Source organism: Drosophila santomea, chromosome 3R (assembly GCF_016746245.2).
Source record: "Drosophila santomea strain STO CAGO 1482 chromosome 3R, Prin_Dsan_1.1, whole genome shotgun sequence".
In the NCBI taxonomy this organism is placed as follows: domain Eukaryota; kingdom Metazoa; phylum Arthropoda; class Insecta; order Diptera; family Drosophilidae; genus Drosophila; species Drosophila santomea.
Genome location: NC_053019.2, coordinates 28,357,698 through 28,376,566, shown reverse-complemented (window position 1 = coordinate 28,376,566; position 18,869 = coordinate 28,357,698). Strand labels below are relative to the sequence as shown.

Below are 18,869 nucleotides of genomic sequence, written 5' to 3'. Positions count from 1 at the left end.
CTGGAGCGTTAAAGAGATGGTAACACGCCTGGTTAAGCTCGTTGCCATGCCGCCTCTTAATTTGATTAACACTTTTGTCGGACGGCCCCCAACTGAAAGATATCCACGTATGCGGCTATGCGGCATATGTGAGCCCTGCTCAAATTGCCGTGAAATTATCATAATTTCCTCGGGTGTCTTTCGCTTTGACAAACATCAATTTGGTTAAGCGGCTCTCCGAGTTTCTTCTACCTAATGCTAATGGAAAATGGTTGGGGTTACTGAAAACTGTTTACTTAATCAAAGCGTTAATAAATTTCGACATGCCTGCCCAGCCACCGTAATTAATGTATTAATTCAGTGGCTGCCTGGCATGTGCCTTCTTTCACCAATTAAAACAGACAGCTTTATTTATGTTTAGACATTTATTAATAAATATTTTTATTTAGGCGTAAGGTTTATTGCATTACTTAATCAGTACAATTCGTTTATTAAATTTACGTTTATTACTCTTCATCTCTTCTCCTCCTTTCTGCTTGAGATTAAACTAAGTCTCTCAGAAGTTCCTAATAACTAGCACCGCCTGTCGTCTCGGCGAATAAATAATAAGAAGTATGATTCGAAAATTAATAGTTAGGTTAAGAGGATTGTTGGGATCCGGAAATTTGGAAATGCCGCCCTGCACAGAAGCCTGGCGCAAAACATTTTGATACAAAATTATTTGGCAAACTTTGCGGGTTAATTGAGAGCAGCAATATAGTTAATAATAAATAGTATAGTTATAAATGCATTACGCTCGAGGACATGAAGCAGATTTCTCACTAAACTTATAATTAGCCTAACTTTCGCTAGAGAGTTGGTAGCTCTATAAACTTACTCGAATTTATCGGGTTCAATTTCCGTTCTTTTCTTGTCAATGCGCCGATTTAAAATGCTGGAATCTCCATTTTCCTGTGCATTTCCAGTGCATTTAAAAGCGCGCATTCTATTGTATCGTAAAAAAAGGGAGTCAAAACTCCGAGTGTAAACTAATCGTAGACTTAGTCTAGGCTGGATTAATCAAGGGTTCTCAATGATTTTAGATTTCATGTGTCGCTGCTAGGCGAATATTTTCTATTCAAGTCTCATCGAATCTTTTGAAGCTTTCGAGGCATATTGCGTTTGTTCCCAGCTAAGTGTTCCCGGCAAACAGCCAGAGCCACCCAGATCTCCCCTAGAACTGCTGTCCGTAGCGCCCGTTGATGCCGCTGTCGTAGAGTTTGCTCAGCGTGTCCTTGGCACTGCCCCCGTACGACGCTCCCGAGGCCGAGGATCCGGCGGAGGAGTTGGGCGGTGGTCCGTACAGCATGGTGGGCGCTCCGTAGGTGATGGTGGGCGTGGGCTCGTGCTGGTATAGGTAGCGCTCCTTGCTGCTGCGGCGCTGCACGGTCTTCCAGATGCCGAAGATGCTCAGCTGGGCCAACAGGAACAGGGCTCCTGCCATGATAAGTCCTGAAAGAATAGATTGCGAAAAAAACTGCTGTGATTTTTGGTTTTTTTTATAAATCAATGGGAAAAAGCCGCCTTACTCTCAAAGTATTATTACACACATGTCGAAATGGAGCAAGCTCCCACTTTTTATTTCATTAAATCATTAATCTTCCTTTAGCCTAGGCCACTTGAGAATTAGAAAACCCGAATTCGCTCCAGATTGTTACTCGAGCACTTTAAAAAGGGAAGTCGGCCTCTTATCGCCATAAATCAAGGGGATTATCTCGAGTTACCGATCTAGTTCGAAAAGTTTCGATGGAAACTGGTTGCGGATAGCCGGCAAAATGCCGATAAGATCGCTTCGATGGGCGGAAAACCAGAACGAGAGGAAAAAAAAGGCAGAAGTGACCTCAGATCGGCTTGGTTATCACAGAAAACAAAAGTGGGCGCCACTTGACCCACTTCGAAGTGGACTGAAACCAAAGTAGAGGAGCGAAAAGAAGAATATAGCTCCAAGGTCCCAAGACGCAGAGTGACCAAGTGACCAAGTTTGACAGCAACAAGTTGAAGATAAACAAAAACAATGAGAAATAAAACAACGACAATTTAATGCATGAGTTGCATATTTCGGCACAGACTCGGACTCGGACTCGGACTTGGACTCGGACTTGGACTCTTTGGCTTCACTTTCTATACCCTAGACATCGCATGTTTCCCCGTTTGCCTGGGTTCTTAACAGTGCAACATGCCACATAAATAAGCCGGGCTCCAGCGGAGGAAATACGAAATACCGAACCACAGCCGGTAGAAATCGGGTGAAAGTGCCGCCAAACTCAAAGTCAAACTCAAACTCAAAGTCGAGCTGTGCTGCAGTGCAGTGCTCAAGTTGCATGCGTTGCTGCCTCTGCTGTTTTTGTCCAGTTCACGAAATCAGAATTTAAGAGCAACAGCGTCGACGACATGCCAGATGACTATCAGAGATTACTTGGTAGCATTGTTGTGGTTGTTCGTTCCTCAAATGACCATAAAAAGTAAGCCGAAAACAAATCAACAAACAAACCGAGAGCCACAACATCGTCATCACCATCATCATGATTTCCATGACTTGAATGAGTTTCAATAACAAAGTGCACGCACTTGAGACTTTTATTTATGTATTTGCCTCCGCTTTTTCATCGCAACAAGAAGACTACAATAATAGTAACAAAAAGCAACAAAAGAGGAATCGACGAAAATATACAAAATTATAACAATTACTATAAACGGTCCACGAAGTTGTGGGAGTTTCGGGGGCAACGAGTAAACCCACAAAATGGTAAATAATTTGATGAAACTGGAGCCAGAACAAAGAGAGAGCAAGGAAAAGCGCTGAAAATCTCTCGAAATATTAAAGGTGTATCCAGATATCTGCTGAAAGGAGGCTCATAAAAATTAAACTTTTTAAATTCAAAGGATTAACTCGCTGCGCAAGCACTAAAAGCAAATTAATGATTCATTAAACGTACAAATTTTCATTGAAGTCTATTGGAAACTTTGCCGTGAAGGGAACATTAAATTAAATAGCAAAATCCAAGAAAATTACTAAGTTCAAAATGATATAGAACTAATTCATTTACTTGATTTTTTTTTTGACTGACAGGAGTAACCGGGAATTGAGAGCAGCCAGGAAAACTGAAATGGATTATCGATTAGTAGGAAATATAAATCTACATTTAGCAATGCCTATCCCAAGATCTATAAACAAAAATCGAAAATAAGCGACAATCTAAATTTATAACAATAAGTGTTGGTTAAGACAACCAATCTTATGACTGTCAAAATGGCTATTAGGCGAAAAACACTTTGAATTATGGAGAATTTGATGAAAGCGAAATTACTCATCTGAACTTAGGAGATTATTTTCGAAGTAATGCTAGAAATTAGGTTCCTGAACTACCATAGAGTAGTATTAAAATGATTGACGTAATGGGAAAGATCCATTTCTAAATAAATACCGCTGCAGAATGTAAAGCGCTCATAAGCTTTCACAAATTACAGGGTGTCGTTGATGCGGCGTTAAATTGCCGCTCTGCATGCCAAAGACGAAGGCCAAGATTCTCATTCTCCTGGGTGCACACGCACATCCAAGTTGGCCAGGTGATTTCAGTGGGCAATGTGTGCGGCAAATGAGCTTAAGCACAGGTAGAACCGTTGCTCTAATTGCTTCGGTTTGCTCGCCTCTGATCTGCCTTGAAATGCTTTGAAATGCCTGGAAATGCAGCGCGTAATTACAACTGAAATGTGCGCCTGATGTTTGGTGGTCCAGTGGAGTTTCATTCGTCTAACGAGCTGTCAATTTAACGCTTCAACGCGGCCTGGAAATTGCTCCACAAAAGCAGTGACACTTGGGAGATGCTGGAGCTTTGGAGCTCGAGAGATCGAGAGCTCGAGAGCTCGGGAGCTGAAAACCCAGCAGCCATCTGGATGGACAACCAACTGTGCAGAAAGATTTTCGCGCCGCACGAAAACGAGGCGTGCAGAATCCTGCTGCACAGCATTGGGTGAACTAGTGACCTGGTCGTGAGCCAGCAGAGACACCAGGAACGAGCCAGTCCGCCATCATAACACAGAACACGTTCTGGACAACGAAGAACCTAATTTAAGGCCTCTTGCTCAAGTCGGCAATGATGAAAAATTGATTCATTATCAAAATTAGCGAGCCAAGAACAAGCTGAGCGCCTCACGACGCGCAGAGGACACGATGTCGTCCAACTGCGGATTCGGTTCTAGCTTCAGCTCCTGATCCTCCAGCTTGTCTATGCAAATCAAGCTAGCTTTGATTTGCGCTTGATTGGGCTTTTTCACAGAGCCCCCGGAAAGGAACATCCAACTTACCATAGCCATTAAGGCAAGTGAGCTTGTCCTGGGCCACGCCCGCATAGGCCTTCTCGTGGGGACCGCTGTCATTTCCATGGGTAGTGGTGCCATCCTCTGGCTGGAACCCGAACTTGTCTGTGATTTGTATGGACTGCATGAGCAGTATGTTATCATCCACAGGGCCCACATCACGACGGTGGCGTGTGCTGAGCAAGAACTCGGCTGCAAGAAAGGGGAAATGACTTTGTAGTAAGGATTGGTATCGAAACGAAAATATTCAAAAGAAGCTCAACATCATGTAAATGATTATTTTATAAATTTTATAATTGGTATCGATTTGACATCTATACATCATCAGTCCGAGCAGTTAAATGGCACTAGAACTACTTACCTCCATCAGTTCCATTCAGCACCGATCTCTTCTTGCGCCCGTACGAAACCAAAGACTTGAGCTCTCCACTGGCGCCATCTTCGCTGTCGCAAATCACGGGTTCGCAGCGTGGAATGCAGGGCGTGACCAAGGCACGAAACTGGACCACTTCGCTCGAAGGAAACTTGAAGGCGTCGAACTGGGAGAGCAGCACCTTGCGGTTTTGCGCCAGCTTCTGGATGGTGCCCATGATGTATTGGTCGGTGGGGCAGCCATTAGCATCGATCAGCGTTATCTCGGCGCTGTCCGAGCCATCCATGGCCACCAGTTCCCTCACGAAGATCTCGTACGGACTGTTGGGCTCCACGATCTCGAATCGCAGGGCAAGCGGATCCCCAACCTCTGCGATCCTCTTCATGTCGCTGCCATCTCTGGAGGTGATCTTCATGATCACATTGGGCGAATCAATGGTGATCTCTTCGCTCAGGGAGGACTCAATCTCTCCAGTTACTCCAAGGTCCACATCATTCAGCACTGTTTTATTGGTCAAATCGTACTGACAGGAAACGGCGAGGCCAAGATCGGAGGAGGTGACAATCATGTCGTGATGTTGGATAACTATGTCGTTCATATATCTGCCATAAGCACTCTGGCGCACATTGCACTCCAGGTCATTGTAGCCCATGCGGAAGTCAAACTCCAATGAGTTGTTCACGTTCACAGCGCAGGATTTGGGAGCTCCTTTGGCGTAAACCTTGCCATCGAACAGTTTTGACGTTCTAATCTTGGTGATCATCTCACCGGAGCGGCACTCAATGGATACATTGTAGCAGGCTGACAGTTCATAGGTAGCTGCCTCGGGCACATCCAAGTAGGGATCCATCACGTCGGTCAAGGTGGCGCGGCTGTGGTGCGACAGTCGGCAGACCATGTCTCCAGTGTCGTTGTAGTCGTAAGAGTGGCATCTGAACGGGATTGCATTAAGGTGGCTATCAGAGAGGGCTCAAATTTTCGCCTAAAGAATACCCTACCTGTAGGGCGAGTTTAGACAGAGATCGCGGCACTCGTCGATGGTGTTGATGTCCTGGTAAACCGAATCCACTGTCTTCAGGATCTTTCCCGAAATCCTCTTGAACTCGCACAGTTTGCTGGGCTCCTCGGCGCAGTTGTTCTCCAGATAGTCGGCTCCATCGTAGGGCTCCACACTTCCTCCAGCAGACAAGGTTATGCGGTCCATGTCGGACAGTTCACACAGACCCGAGTGGCGGTAGTAGTTCGCCGATCTGAGTGGATTGAGCGGTATAGGGCGGTATAGGGAAGAGTGAAGTGCAGAAAGCGAGTGGCGAAGTTAGTGGAAGAAAGTAAGCGGTACGAGAAGGAATTAGGAAAGATTGGCAAGTTTGAACGAGAGCAATGACATCGAGTTAAAGCGCTCGAAATCTTCAAGTGTTAGCAATGTTTGTCAAAATCTTAAAATGCTATAAAATATGTTAAAACCTTTCGTACAGGGTGGTTATCAAGTATCAAGCCTTTTAGTACTAGTCACTTCATATGATGTTTATATTGTCAGATAACCAAGACAACTACACATTTGTATTTAAGTCGCAAGCTACCAAAGTGAAAGAATCAACACTCACCGGCATGTGAATTCGGTCTCCCCCAAGCAGAGTTCTAAGCAGTCGCGTCGCGACAGAACCGTCTGACTAGATTTGACGTGCTCCGGGAGGCGGTAACCTTGAACGCGATCGATGCACCAGGCCTTCGAGCAAGGACGCACGCCCAAACACGATTTCTGTGCGTAGATGGTGAAAACCGGAAACTGCGAGCGCGAAAGTGAACCTGAAAACGCAGAAATTGAGAAATGAAAAGTGGTTGCAAGGCGGAAGGCGGGAGGCGGGAGGCGGTAAATGGGGGATAGGCAACGGCGATGTGCGTATTTTATGCGTTTTACGCACACGCCCCTTCACTGCGAAGTAACAGGCGTTGAGAAACGGGCAAAAGCCCCAGTCTTTTGGAGCAGAGTCAGCTGAATCAGCTGAATCAGCCGAGCCACGACAACTGCATCGACATTCGAGATTCGACTGGGAAGGCTGAGGCTGCAGAAATTATGCGTTACTATGCCAAAAGCCAGTTTGCCTGCAGAATAGGCAAAAATCTAGTTTGCAGGCCGGGCCAAAAACCGCGTCGTGCGTAAAAGCAAGAGGCGTGTGCTGCTGCAGGTTCGCTTTTATTTATTTCTGTTTTTTTTTTTTTTTTTTTTTGTTTTTTCTGCGAACACGCGGGTGATTTATGCCTCCGGGCCACGACAACCGCAGCCGACCTGCATGAACTAGAACTCAGTAATTGAGTAAATGAATGAATGAACGGCCGAGTGGCTGTGTCGCTGAGTCGCTGAGCCGCTGAGTCGCCTGAATTATTGAGCTTTCTTTGGCACAAAAAGAAATATAAAACAGCACACAGCCGTTTGAAATTCTCACACTTTCTAACTCACCTGGCAATTTATCGGCGGTCGTCTTGAACAGCACACACAATCCGGTTTCGTAGTTGACAGCGCTGCAGGACTCGTTATTTTGGCAGGCCTCCAAGCAGTCGGTTAGCATCAATGTGCCGGGCAGAGTGTCCAGCATTTTCGAGGGAGCCGAAAGCACGTAGCTGAAAAGCGAGAAAAGATGATTTATAAATTAGATCGATTCCCAGATTGCCGAATGATTTATGGTCCCGGTCCCACTAATAGATTCCCAATTCGATTGAAAACGAAAGTGGTCGGACATTCTTGCGATAGCGGGTATTCATTATAGACGGCTCAAAACAAAAGACTGAGGCAACGAACTTGCGGCAGGCGATGAGTTCGCTTGAGTTCGGTTCATGGATTAGTCACGTTTTAACCAAAGAGCGTCACTCCTACCGAAGCCACAATTTGCATATGCCAGTTAGCGGTGCTGTGGTGGTGGGATTCCCTTTGCTGGTTCCCTTTCTGGGTTCACCGTTATCGCGTCTTCTCTTCTTATGGAAATGTTAATTGGCCCAGATGTCGAGGTGCATCTCATTCGACATGAATAAACCTGTGGCCGGCCCATTGTGTTGTCGCTCAAAAATTCAAATTTTTAGAAGAAAAGCAAAAGTGAAAATAACAAGTGGCCATAAAATGTAATCAAGTTTCTATAATGCCGGCGGTTGCGCAAGCTGTGGGCTGAGTGAAACTCCGCATTGTTTTGTGACAGTTTTGAAAAGGTGGTGGTGTTCAGAGTAACATTTTCCATTCATTATGCAATACTCCACAAAAATGTTTGTTTTTGATTAAACTGACTTGGGTAAAGAGGAAATCTCCATTTCTAATCTCTATTGCAATTCTTGACACTGTTTGGCAAACGGAGTTTGTGACTAAGTGCACAAACACCTTAGTTTTGAGAACTGAACTCACCCGGTAATAATCTCAAAGCCAATCATATCTGGATCGCAGTCCTCCTCCTGAGCTGTTGGCTTGTCCGTCTTCGCCTCGGGCTGCACTTCGATGGGCGTGACCAGAGGCTTGGGCAGTTCTCCGCTGCCGGCTGGAGCTGCAGATCCGACTGTGACCACCTCCTGGTCGCCCCTTCCTTCCGTGGTGGTAGTGCTGCTGGTGCTGGCGGGTGTGGAACTGCCCGATGAGGCGACTGCCGGCGGCGAGGGCGTTACATTGGTGCGCGGATTGGTCTGCTTGACCGGCTTGACAGGACGCTTTGTTTTGCGTGCGGCGCTGGCGGCGTCACTCGCAATTAGGCAGATCAGCAGCAGTAAGGTGCAGCGACGTAGAAACATTTTGTCTGCAATTGAAATGGTACACGGTGTGAGTATGGTGGGGACCTGGTAGTCTGTGTGCTCCAAAGCTAAGCCCCCGGGGAGACGGCTAAATGTTAATTAGGCAACTAATTTCACATTACGCGCAACGTATGTAATTCCTGGTGTGCATTTTATTAGTTTGGCGTTAGTCTAAGCAGAAACTAGGGTTCCTCCACGGGGGCTTTGGAGGCTTTGGGGGCTTTGCTCGCCCAGGAATGAAAACGGAACGGAACTCTGTGTCTTCGATGCTATTCTATGGCATTCCATGGCATTCCCTGTGCCTTTCTGTGTTCGAGCTTTAATTGCTTGGGTTGTTCGCTGTGTGTTCGCAGCGTTTAATTAAAGCTACAGATGCGCTAGGGTCTTCCTATTGTGCATATACAATAACAGTTGCACCACCGACAATCAGAACAAAAACATTGCTGAGGCCCTCAGTGGGGCGAAGTTTTATGTGTGAAAAGCGCCGCCGCCTGGGAAATATTTCGGAGGAGTACTACGGAAAGAGAGTGTCTGGATGCGACCGGGCGTAGGTGGCACCATGCTGGGGCAAAACCTGGGAGACCGAGGAGATCCCAGAGCCCTGAAACCCCAGGTGCCCAGATTTCACCTAGTATAGCTGTGCACTGTTCCAGATACATCAACTATATACATAGGTGCTTTCAGTCAGCTGGGATAATTAATATTATTACCTATGAAATATGACCCCTACATGCTCACCTCATAATAAATTACCGCGAAATGTTTTCCTAAGGGGAACATATCTAAACCTAATCTTCGGAACATAATGATCAGTCAGAAGTGATAATAAGTATTATTACAGAGTGGGTTGAACATACTTCTCGTGTAATCTCATCTCATTTAAAATATGTGTTTAGGGTCATAACACTTTTATTGTTTCGGCTTTTCCTTTGACGCTTTAAAAGAACAGGACCTGTTTCGGCTACTACTTCTCATAAAGGCTCAAAGAGGGAAATGCTATTAAATTCGCAGATGAACCCACTCGAACTTTACTTAAGTACTTGCTGCAAGTACTTGGCATCTAGGAACATACTTAACGTTTCTTCTTATTATTATTACACAATTTTCCTGAAGTCATTGACCAGTCGACATAGTAACTTGACTCTGCTATAACTCTCTGCTAATCTCTTATGCAATCTCACTTCAAACGCGCGAAACAATTAACACTTTATAGCTGTCGTATCTAAGATATATTCAAATGTTTCCGTTTTTCGCTAATACCTAAGTAACACACTATTTTCCGCAATTCGGCGTGAAAGTGAATTTAAGCTGTATCTCCTCTTCATAAAAAGGCAAGCGAAACAGACATTTTCATGTCGTTAAATATTTTTATGACTTTCGGCTGCCGATGGACGTCAAGAGTAAAACTTAAGTTTCACCAACCAGCAGTAAAAAGACAAAGCAGTAAGAAATTCGAGATTCGCACTGCGCTGAGCCACCTGTGAGATAATCTAAAGTGTGGCTCATTATTTTGCGGGGAGACACAACGAAGAAGATTTAGCGGTTAATAAGCGGCTGCGTGAGAAAAGAGTTTCGTTCGGATTTTCCTGGCTTTTTGTACATTTTCGTTATAAACTCTGTGGCTAGGCGTTTGTTTAATGTTTCGTCAGTTACATAATTAATTAGGAGCAGGGGTTAGCCGGAAGGTGGGTTGCATGCAAAACCAGGGCCACGCCCACACCTCGAAAGCCTCCTCCTGCGCCTGGTCGACTGCAACATCGGCTCACACATAAATTATGAAAACCAAACAAGAGTGGGGAGAAAGAACCGTTAATGTTAATAACATGCTTTAAGATACTGCACCAAAAACAATATGTGGCTGGAACCTGCAACCTGGAATCTGCAACCTGCAACCAGACCCCTCGATCATCCCGGTGGTGCGCGCCACCATTCTTCTGCTCAATTGAACGGCAAAATGGGAAAACAAAAAATATAAAAAAAAAACCAAAGAAGCTGAAGAAACCGAAGAATAAACCAGAGGCGAACTCATTACGGAACGCTCACTTCCACTTGCAATTAGTAGTTATATGAATGAATTTATGCTAATTATAGGCCTCGACAGACAACGCAACGCGCTTTTAATAAGCCACCGCGGGCCGAAACATTGACTTTGATTGCAGACCCATTCTTATCTCGTGGCTTTTTGGCTTTCTGGCTTTTCTCTGGCCCTTCCTCTGTGGGTTTTCCTTTCGATTCGGTTCAGTTTCACCTGCTAACCCACAAATGTAATGAGCCGTTGACCAAAGTGGACAGAAAAACCAAGAGAAGAATTGCCCCACCACCAGAGGAACGGTAAACGTGCGTGTGTGTGGCATGCGGTTAACTCAAAATTCTGGATTCCGGGGGATTCAGGAAAAACGTTCTGTGGTTTCGTGGCACTTAGAATTTTCATGTGAGCGTAACCGAACGTAGGAAAAAAGGGTAGCTACATTTTAATTAACCAGTTGCTGTAATTTGTGGCCAGTCAAATCTTTTTTTGGCCTTTTCCGTTTTTCTGTTATTCTTTTCGTACTCTCTGACTTTTGGTTCTTCAATGGCTGATGATTTCCCCCCGACGAGCTTAGATATGTCTATCAATTTCACTAATTGAACGTTAACCAGCCGCCGCATCGTTGCTGGAAGCGGTTTTCCATCTATCAATCATGTAAACTACTCTGCGATTCCAATCGAAGAGAGAGAGATACAATTTGGTTAGTTATTAGGTGAGACCCGGCCATTGGCCATTCGCAGTTGTTTCCTAGTTTCCAACAATTCTTCCTTGTTAATGTCTGGCCCATAAACAAAAGACTCACGAAACGAACTAAGCATGTGTGTATGGTGTCTATGGTGCTTTGATTGAGGCCTACGAGTTTCTATCAAATTTGCTAATGGCTTTTCGCCCCGTCTCTGCAACTCTGTGGCAAGTGAAAACAAAAGATGAACTCATTTGCCGATGCAAATCTAATTGAAAACGTTTAGATTGAATTCGATTCGCTTTACTTTGCCGATCGAAAGGTCAGCCTACCCCATCTTGCCGCTTTTCAATATAATCAATACCAATTTCTCTAGTTTCGTATGCTGGTTCCCACAGTAGGCATAATATTTTCGGTCGGTCGGGTCGATTCGAATTTATGCCAACTAAATGCCAAATGCTAATTGACTTTGCAGCTCAAAGAAAAAAAAAAAACACTTTCTCAGTAGAAAGAAGGAAAAACTTGACTGCAGGCTTACAGTGCCAGTCGGCCTGAGCATGCATAATAAATGTGGCCTGCCGAGAAATGAGTGCTCTCTACCAGAAGGAAGCAGCATATTAGCACTGGAGTCGCCGAGGCGGCATTATCATAAACTAAATATAGCAGCAAATATCAATTTGATTGTGCTGGCCGAGAGCGCACAAATTGAGACCGGTGCACAATGGCGGTTCAGTCCAAAGACTTGCAGACTTGAGGACTTGCAGACTGGAGTCTACTAGCCGAAGACTAAAGACCAAAGACCGGGCCAAAACAGGCATTGTGTTGGCCAGCGCAAGTACCGTTGAGCTTTGCCGCATGTCCGGCTGCTGGCCAGTGATAAATTATCACTGTTGGCCGGGCCATTACTTTTCGGAAATGTACGAGGTGAGCGACTGCAGTGGCTCAGCACCAACACCAGCACCAGCACCTTAGCCACCTCGCCAATAAAATGGGATTCAGAATGCCCATAAGATGAGAATGCGCTTTTGGCCGATGGGCAGGCGGTAACCGGAGATAAACAGCCTGCTTTTGCCAAGGCGTTGGCGTTTATTATGCAAATATCTTAGCCTTAACGTAAGGCCGCAAATTAATATTGCTCAGCTCGGAGCTGCAACTGCAGAACAATGTCGCATTCATTTAACGGCACTTGGCTGATTGTTATTTAAAGTTCAGTTCATAACAATTGCTGCAGACTGCTGCTGAGTGCGGCTGAGTGGTGCTGATGCTCTGACCGACCGCTTCGCAATTTACTACTTTTGCATAGTTAACAACTTGATTGGTAGCACTGGGCCAGCTGACATTGAAATGTAGGCCTTGCCATCATCGATGCCCGCCAATGATTGCTGCTGATGTTGTCGTGGTTGTCTTCTTTGTGTTCTCCTCGCCACTGCTGTCATGCTGCATAAGTGGAGGGGACTGGTTGTTGCTGCCTGTTGCTGCCTGTTGCATAACTAACAATGTTTAGAGCGCATAAATACATGGCCACGGCCACAAGAACACCGTATTGTGGACTACGGAGCAGAGCGAACTCCATCTAACATCTAACATCTAACATTCAGAGTAACGGAGTCCCGCACAAATGCTCATGACATGCAAAGGAATCTCAGTTATGCTGAGGCGGGGCGTGTTTCCCCCCCCAGAATCCCGGGATGCATCCCCAGCCATTTAGCAATGCAAATTGCGTTGTTTAGTTTATAGATAATGTCATTCAGAATGCTCTCGCACAAGTATCAGAAAAATGCTTAAGGAACTCGGCGCGATACAGAACAAGTTCGCTGCCAAAGCAGCTCGATAAATGCCCCTGATAAGGCTGAGGAACGACAGTTGGCATGGAAAGTATAGGTAAATGTACGGGTAGCATTCTTTGGCTGCAGAATATCGATTTTGATTGGTGAATTGGCTTCAGTTGCGATCTGTGGTATGTAAGTAGAGGAAGCATTTGGATTGACAATTTCCAAGCGCTCTCCAATCACTCTGTATATCTAGAAGAAATCTATTTGGATTTCTTTGTTTCAAGACAATGCCAAAACATTCATCATCAAAGATCCCTAGGATGGACATTCATGATCATTTATGGCACATGTGGCAGAAATATCGTAGATGTACCATCGTAAATGTGCCACTTGGAAACCCATTAAAAAATACGCGTCATCAGCTACATCTTAATCTTCATCAGAGCGAGTGGCACTTTATGGTCATAAGCCAGGCAATAAACACTTGAAGTTCTTTTCACTTTTTCTCGGCCGTTGATATGCTTTAGGCCCCGTGCAACAGCGGCCACTAATCGCCTCATAAAAACACATTTTATTTGAACTACGTGACAAAACGAACTTTGTGGCGAGAAGTGCAAGCGGTGAATCCGGTGAAGGTACCGGAGAATAGAGAGTTCTTTGGGACATGTGGCCAAGTACATTTCGCTTTCTGACAGCCCACATTGTGGTATTCCAGCCTTCACCTGGCCATTCTGCGTTCCATTGTCCGATGGCATCAAATTCTACTTGAGCGTTAATTCGAGTCAATAAAAAAGCGTTTAAAAGCAAACAATAATGAATGCTAGTTGCTCTGTGCGCGGCCGGCTATTAGAAATTCTAGAAAACTGGCGCAAGTATACACAAGTGAAAGAAAGCCGGCCAGAAGTAAATTAAATGGCAACTGAAAGTCAAAAAAACAATGGAAAAAGCATGCTTTTTCGAAATCGAATGCTCTCTTGGCACGTGTCGTCATGCTGGCTTTTCTCGTTTTTTGGAAAATTCTTGGGGGAGAGATTCATAACCGCTGACAGTCAAACATAAATCCCGACAAAGCCCGAAAAGGAAACGGCCGAGAGACAAGAGGAAAAACAACCCGTACAAAATCTAAACAAATTGAAAAGCGCACGCCAAAGTCGCATCATCATCATCATCGAGAGCTAGAAAACTGGACCTGGAAATCTGGAAATCAGGTCGCTTGGCGGTCGCGCCTCCCACAGTCATATGATTTATGCCCAGTTAACTGTTCACCCACCGACCGCCCAACCAACCAACCAACAACAACATAGTAACTCATGTGTGCGTTGCAAATTTACGACTCAATCAAATGCAAATTGCAAGAATTTTTGAACTGAGCTAAGCTGAGCCGAGCTGCACCTGTTGGGGGTCTTTTCCTGGTGACCCAGTTTCCCAAGGGGAAAAACGGTTATAAATTGCGTGAAAATGCATTACGCAAGTACAAAAGGCTGCGAATGGTGGCGGCAACATCATCATCCAGTGCCAACAGTCAACATTCACAATGTGCAACAATGTGAATTGGCCGCTCCAGTTTTGCTGGCTAATTTATGCAACATTTGTTCGCTTGGCAGGTGGAAGCTGTCGGCGCACGTAACTGTCAACATGGCGCAAACTAACTGTAAACTGCATATGCCAACAACCACCCACTGCAGAAAATGGAGCCGCCGAACCACTGAGCCATTGAGCCAACAACCCACCAACCGACCGAACCACCTTTTGCCACTTTTGCCACTGAACCACCGACCGCGGAGCTAATTGTCGACGCTTTTTGCATTTAAGCCAATTTGCGTTCACATTGTTGGCCGTCTGGCTGCTGGAAAACGGCTGCCATCTAAATATCTAAACTCGAAGCTAGAATTCTGGCCAAGATCTCTACTTTCAGCCATATCTTCTCCGTGTATTTGGGCCGATTAGAATGTGCCATTAACCCATTTGCGAGCGTTGGTTTGGCGCTTTGGCGTTTGGGCGCGAAAGATGCACATAAAATGGACAATTTAAATACACAACGAAGCTGTCCAGAAATTCTAATGACTAATTAAAGATAACATTGATTAGTTAACGACACACGTTTGTTTCCTGCTAAAAGTTATGATAGGATAGTTTTATGATAGGTGCTCAGCAATCGCACATACAAAAGTGATCTGCTTTTAAGATTACTTGGATTTATAACTATGCAGGTGAAAATAGGCAAAAATATATTTTCCCAATCTGGTTTGAAGGACTATTCGGCACTATATATAAACTCTTATATATAACCTCTTTGTAAGCCTCTGTGAAAGAATCATATTTCTCATATTTCATCTATCTACCAGACGTTCCTTTTGTCGTTTTAAATACCTTTCCATCTAGTCATTTGTCAACAAGTTTTGTGTGCACAACAGGTACAGGCGGACCAAAGGATGAATGGCAGGCACTTAAATATGTGGCACTCAAGGGGTTAAAAGCGGCTTACGGCAGCTAAGACAACAAACATTCAAACAAATAAACATCGCGGGGAAACAAACAAGTTTTGTGTTGGCCAAACAGCACACTGGCCTAAGCAAACAGAAGCAAAACAATTTTAGTTTGGCGTTGGAATGGGAATGGGATTTGTTTGTTTGCCAGATGGATTGACTGATTGATAGACTGACGGACCAAATGACTGGCCAGTGGCTTTTGCTTTGCAAGCCTTATGATTTCGCCTTTGCCGACGTTGCGCTAATTTGTTGGCATCCATCGAGTGGAATTGGCCAAGACAGGAAGGCAGCAAAAAGCCAATCTGCAAAGAGCTGCAGAGCGCTGAAGAATCTGGCAGGCAGACAAACGCTACCGCCGCAGACTGTCTGCAGAATTCCAGGTAATTCTCCGTTTGATTTATTAACCATCATTACACACATTCGATGGCCGATGATCTTTCGCTGCTGCCGGGCAATCAGAATCAATATCTCAGCATCACAGTTGGACTTCCGGTTTCGGTTTGCAAGTTTCAGGTTGTTGCGGTTCAGGTGTTTGTATTTATTTATACCCACCATTTGCCACAGGAAGAGAAATCAAGTCCTTTTCGGAAAGGAAGCGGATCGTAGCGGACTTGTATGGAGCCATAAATAACCACCAAAAAGAGAGTCAGTAGCCCAATTGGCCACGTTATATATATAGAACGTATCGCATTATATAATTTGCACTGGCCAAGATTTATGGCCCGGCCACAGTTGCCATTTGTGGCAATCGCTTCCATTTCGAATGCGTCTTTAAAACGCAATAAATATTAAAGCCGCTGGTCCTCTGCGTGCAGTTTATTCACTTTATTCAGTTTATTCGCGCTGCCGTGGCCGTGGCCGTGGAATTGTATCTGCCGATAGGCAGCAACGCGAAAATGCTGCCAAGAAAGCATCTCAAAAGTGGAACAGGCCAACGGCATGCAACATTGGCAACAAGGCAACAAGGCAGGGAGTGAAAAGGAGAGAAGCAGAAGCCACGACAACTGAACTGGGCTCCCTCTCCCTGGCATTTCTGTTCTTGGCTAACAATATTCATTGCACAATTATGCCTTGCCTGATTCCTATACCTGATCTTAATGCTTTATATGGACAGCTAATTTATGCAGTGTCTGCACGTCAGTCAGCTGGCGGAATTGGTATATACGAGAGTACGTATATGAGGGGCCCCAGCCCACGCCAAATTATTTGCTATTTAGTCAAACATCAGCCTAGTTGGCGGAGAACCCAAAACTGGGTCGCTGCTATGCACTGGAATGCACCTAAACGAATCTCACTCGGTTGACCTTGTAGAAGAATACCAGAAGAATTGTGAAGCTTATCCTTATCTTGATTATATTAGCTACGGCGTATTTCATGTGCTGCTAACGCACTTCCTCTTACACTCACTTGATTTCTTTAATTTATTTTTTAAGCGATTTGAAAATTTGAAAAACCTCTCAGGTAAATGGCGTCGGTATCAAACTTTACGACCAAACAAGAGCATTTTCTTGGCTGCATTTTCCACCCCGGGCCCCCATAAAACGCACTCGTTAGAATTTTATGGTTTTGTTTCATCGTTCTCACTTCGTTTTGCTGAAAATTTAAATGTTTCCCGTTCTATAAAAGCAGACACCTTCCGGTCGCATCGAAAAGCGGTTATGGTTTCGGCTCGATCCTCGATCGTTTTCTGTGTTCTGGGAATTGGCCTATGCATAAATTATTGTATGGTGTCAACTGGATAGCCTACTAAAATACACGAGAATCCTGGCGGTTCTTAAGTAGAATTCTCATCCTATTGCGATTCTGGGGCTCAGACACTCTGAACTTGACATAACCCTGGCCATATTTGATTTGGCACATACCTTAACTGTTTGCTCTCGTGTCTTCAATCCTCTAAAACTTCAGATCGGGTCTTGTCGTCGTTGTATCTGTAAGGCAAACAAATGCAAATTAGTTAAATATTTGCCTACAACAATGGGCCCGGTTCTGAGCCACAAACCCACTTAAAGCTAAAGTACGGGCGATACAGATCAAGGCATCTGCATCTGCATCTGCGGCAATTGAGTTTAGTGTGACAACGTTTAATGTGAAAACGAGAACTAAATAAATAATGTTTACCGCTGCGAGGCAAGGGAAGGCAGACAAACAATGAGATGCAGCGATAATTTCATTAAAAGAGAGAAAACTTAGGGAGATAGCTATAGTCTATAGTGGCTGCAGCGGATGGATGGTCGGATGGTTGGATGGTTGGATGTTGTATCCGTCTTGACGTCGAGCGCTTATCTCGAGTTTGAATCGTCAGCAGGTGACATTGAAGTAATTTACTTGCTGTTGCCAGTTTCCACCGCTACCCACACAATTTATTTGCAACTATTTAAGCGACGAGCAGAAGGAAGCCAAGAAAGCCAGGCCAAAAGCAGAGAATCAGCAAGCAACAAGCAAAAAAGCCAAGCCAGGCCAGGTAAACCAAGCCAGAGATCTTGGCAAGTATTATTCGCCAGGGTCTCAGTCACTCAGAGAACTTGGCTTTTTTTTTACCGGAGCCAGAGCTTCTTCTCCAGCTTCTTGCTTTATTATTGGCTGACAGTGGTGTCGTTGTTGTGGCAGTGGTTGTCGTTGCTGCAGTTGCTGCTGCTGCTGCTGCAGCTTCTGCTTCTGCTGCTGCATTTCGCATTCCATGCTAGCGAAAGTTGACCTAGTCGACGATCGCGGTTTTTGTTTCTGTCGTTGGAGGCGGCAGGGGTTGCAGCTCGGCAACTCGAGGAGGTAAAAATTTGCTTATAAATAACGAAATTAAATATGGCCAAAAGCCAAATAACTCAACTAGCAACTAAGGACTACCACATTTACCGGGCACACTGGGAAAATGCATGATCAATTGGCTGATTTAGCCTAGCATTCTGTGCCATTATTTAAATATTATTTTAAATGCTTTATATATGGACATAACGGCTAGCAAGAAATCGAAACATAATTTAGTCTTTAAATCTGAATTTTAAAGCAAGCGTTTGCTTTCTTTCTGTGCAGCCATTTAACTTGGAAATTTGCAAAAGTTTCTCCCGGTCAATCTGTACTGTATTCTACCGACTACGATATCAACTACCAACTAGCAACTGAAGACTGAAAACATTTGCACAATTAACTATGCAATGCACGCGCCCGACTTCGATGCTCCCGATGCTCGTTTCTTTTCGGCCACTTTCTTTTGGCAGTTTTAAAATGCAAATTGTTTTGATGATGGAGTGCCAGGCATTCTAATCAACTGGAGATTTCCGCAAGATCTTCAACTCTTACTTTCGATCTGTATCAGGTTACCCCCTTCTTCACCCCTGACGTCAGCAGTTTGGAAGAACAAGAGGTTTCCGCTGGCGGCGATGAAAGAAAGAACTACAACAGGCGGAAGCCTCAGCCTCTCAGACATTGA

General features: G+C 44.8%; 1 protein-coding gene across 1 annotated transcript; it reads right to left on the bottom strand.

Annotated features, from left to right (window-relative positions):
* Nucleotides 1-1,042: 1,042 nt before the first annotated feature.
* LOC120452077 lies at nt 1,043-17,367 on the bottom strand. The gene is made up of 8 exons (XM_039636141.1): nt 17,308-17,367; nt 8,097-8,478; nt 7,167-7,327; nt 6,313-6,514; nt 5,707-5,958; nt 4,697-5,640; nt 4,324-4,527; nt 1,043-1,470 (listed from the first exon to the last, which is right to left on the bottom strand). The coding sequence occupies exons 2-8, from the start codon at nt 8,471-8,473 to the stop codon at nt 1,193-1,195; spliced, it is 2,418 nt and encodes an 805-aa protein (XP_039492075.1). The 5' UTR covers nt 8,474-8,478; nt 17,308-17,367; the 3' UTR covers nt 1,043-1,192.
* Between the last annotated feature and the right edge of the window lie 1,502 nt (nt 17,368-18,869).

What these genes read in the sequence shown, in the direction of transcription:
- LOC120452077 (XM_039636141.1), bottom strand. Translation starts at nt 8,473, where the DNA reads ATGTTTCTACGTCGCTGCACCTTACTGCTGCTGATCTGCCTAATTGCG. An exon ending in GGCTTTGAGATTATTACCGG is followed by an intron (nt 7,328 to 8,096) that starts GTGAGTTCAGTT and finishes CTCGCTTTTCAG; the next exon opens with CTACGTGCTTTCGGCTCCCT. An exon ending in TGTCTAAACTCGCCCTACAG is followed by an intron (nt 5,641 to 5,706) that starts GTAGGGTATTCT and finishes AATCCCGTTCAG; the next exon opens with ATGCCACTCTTACGACTACA.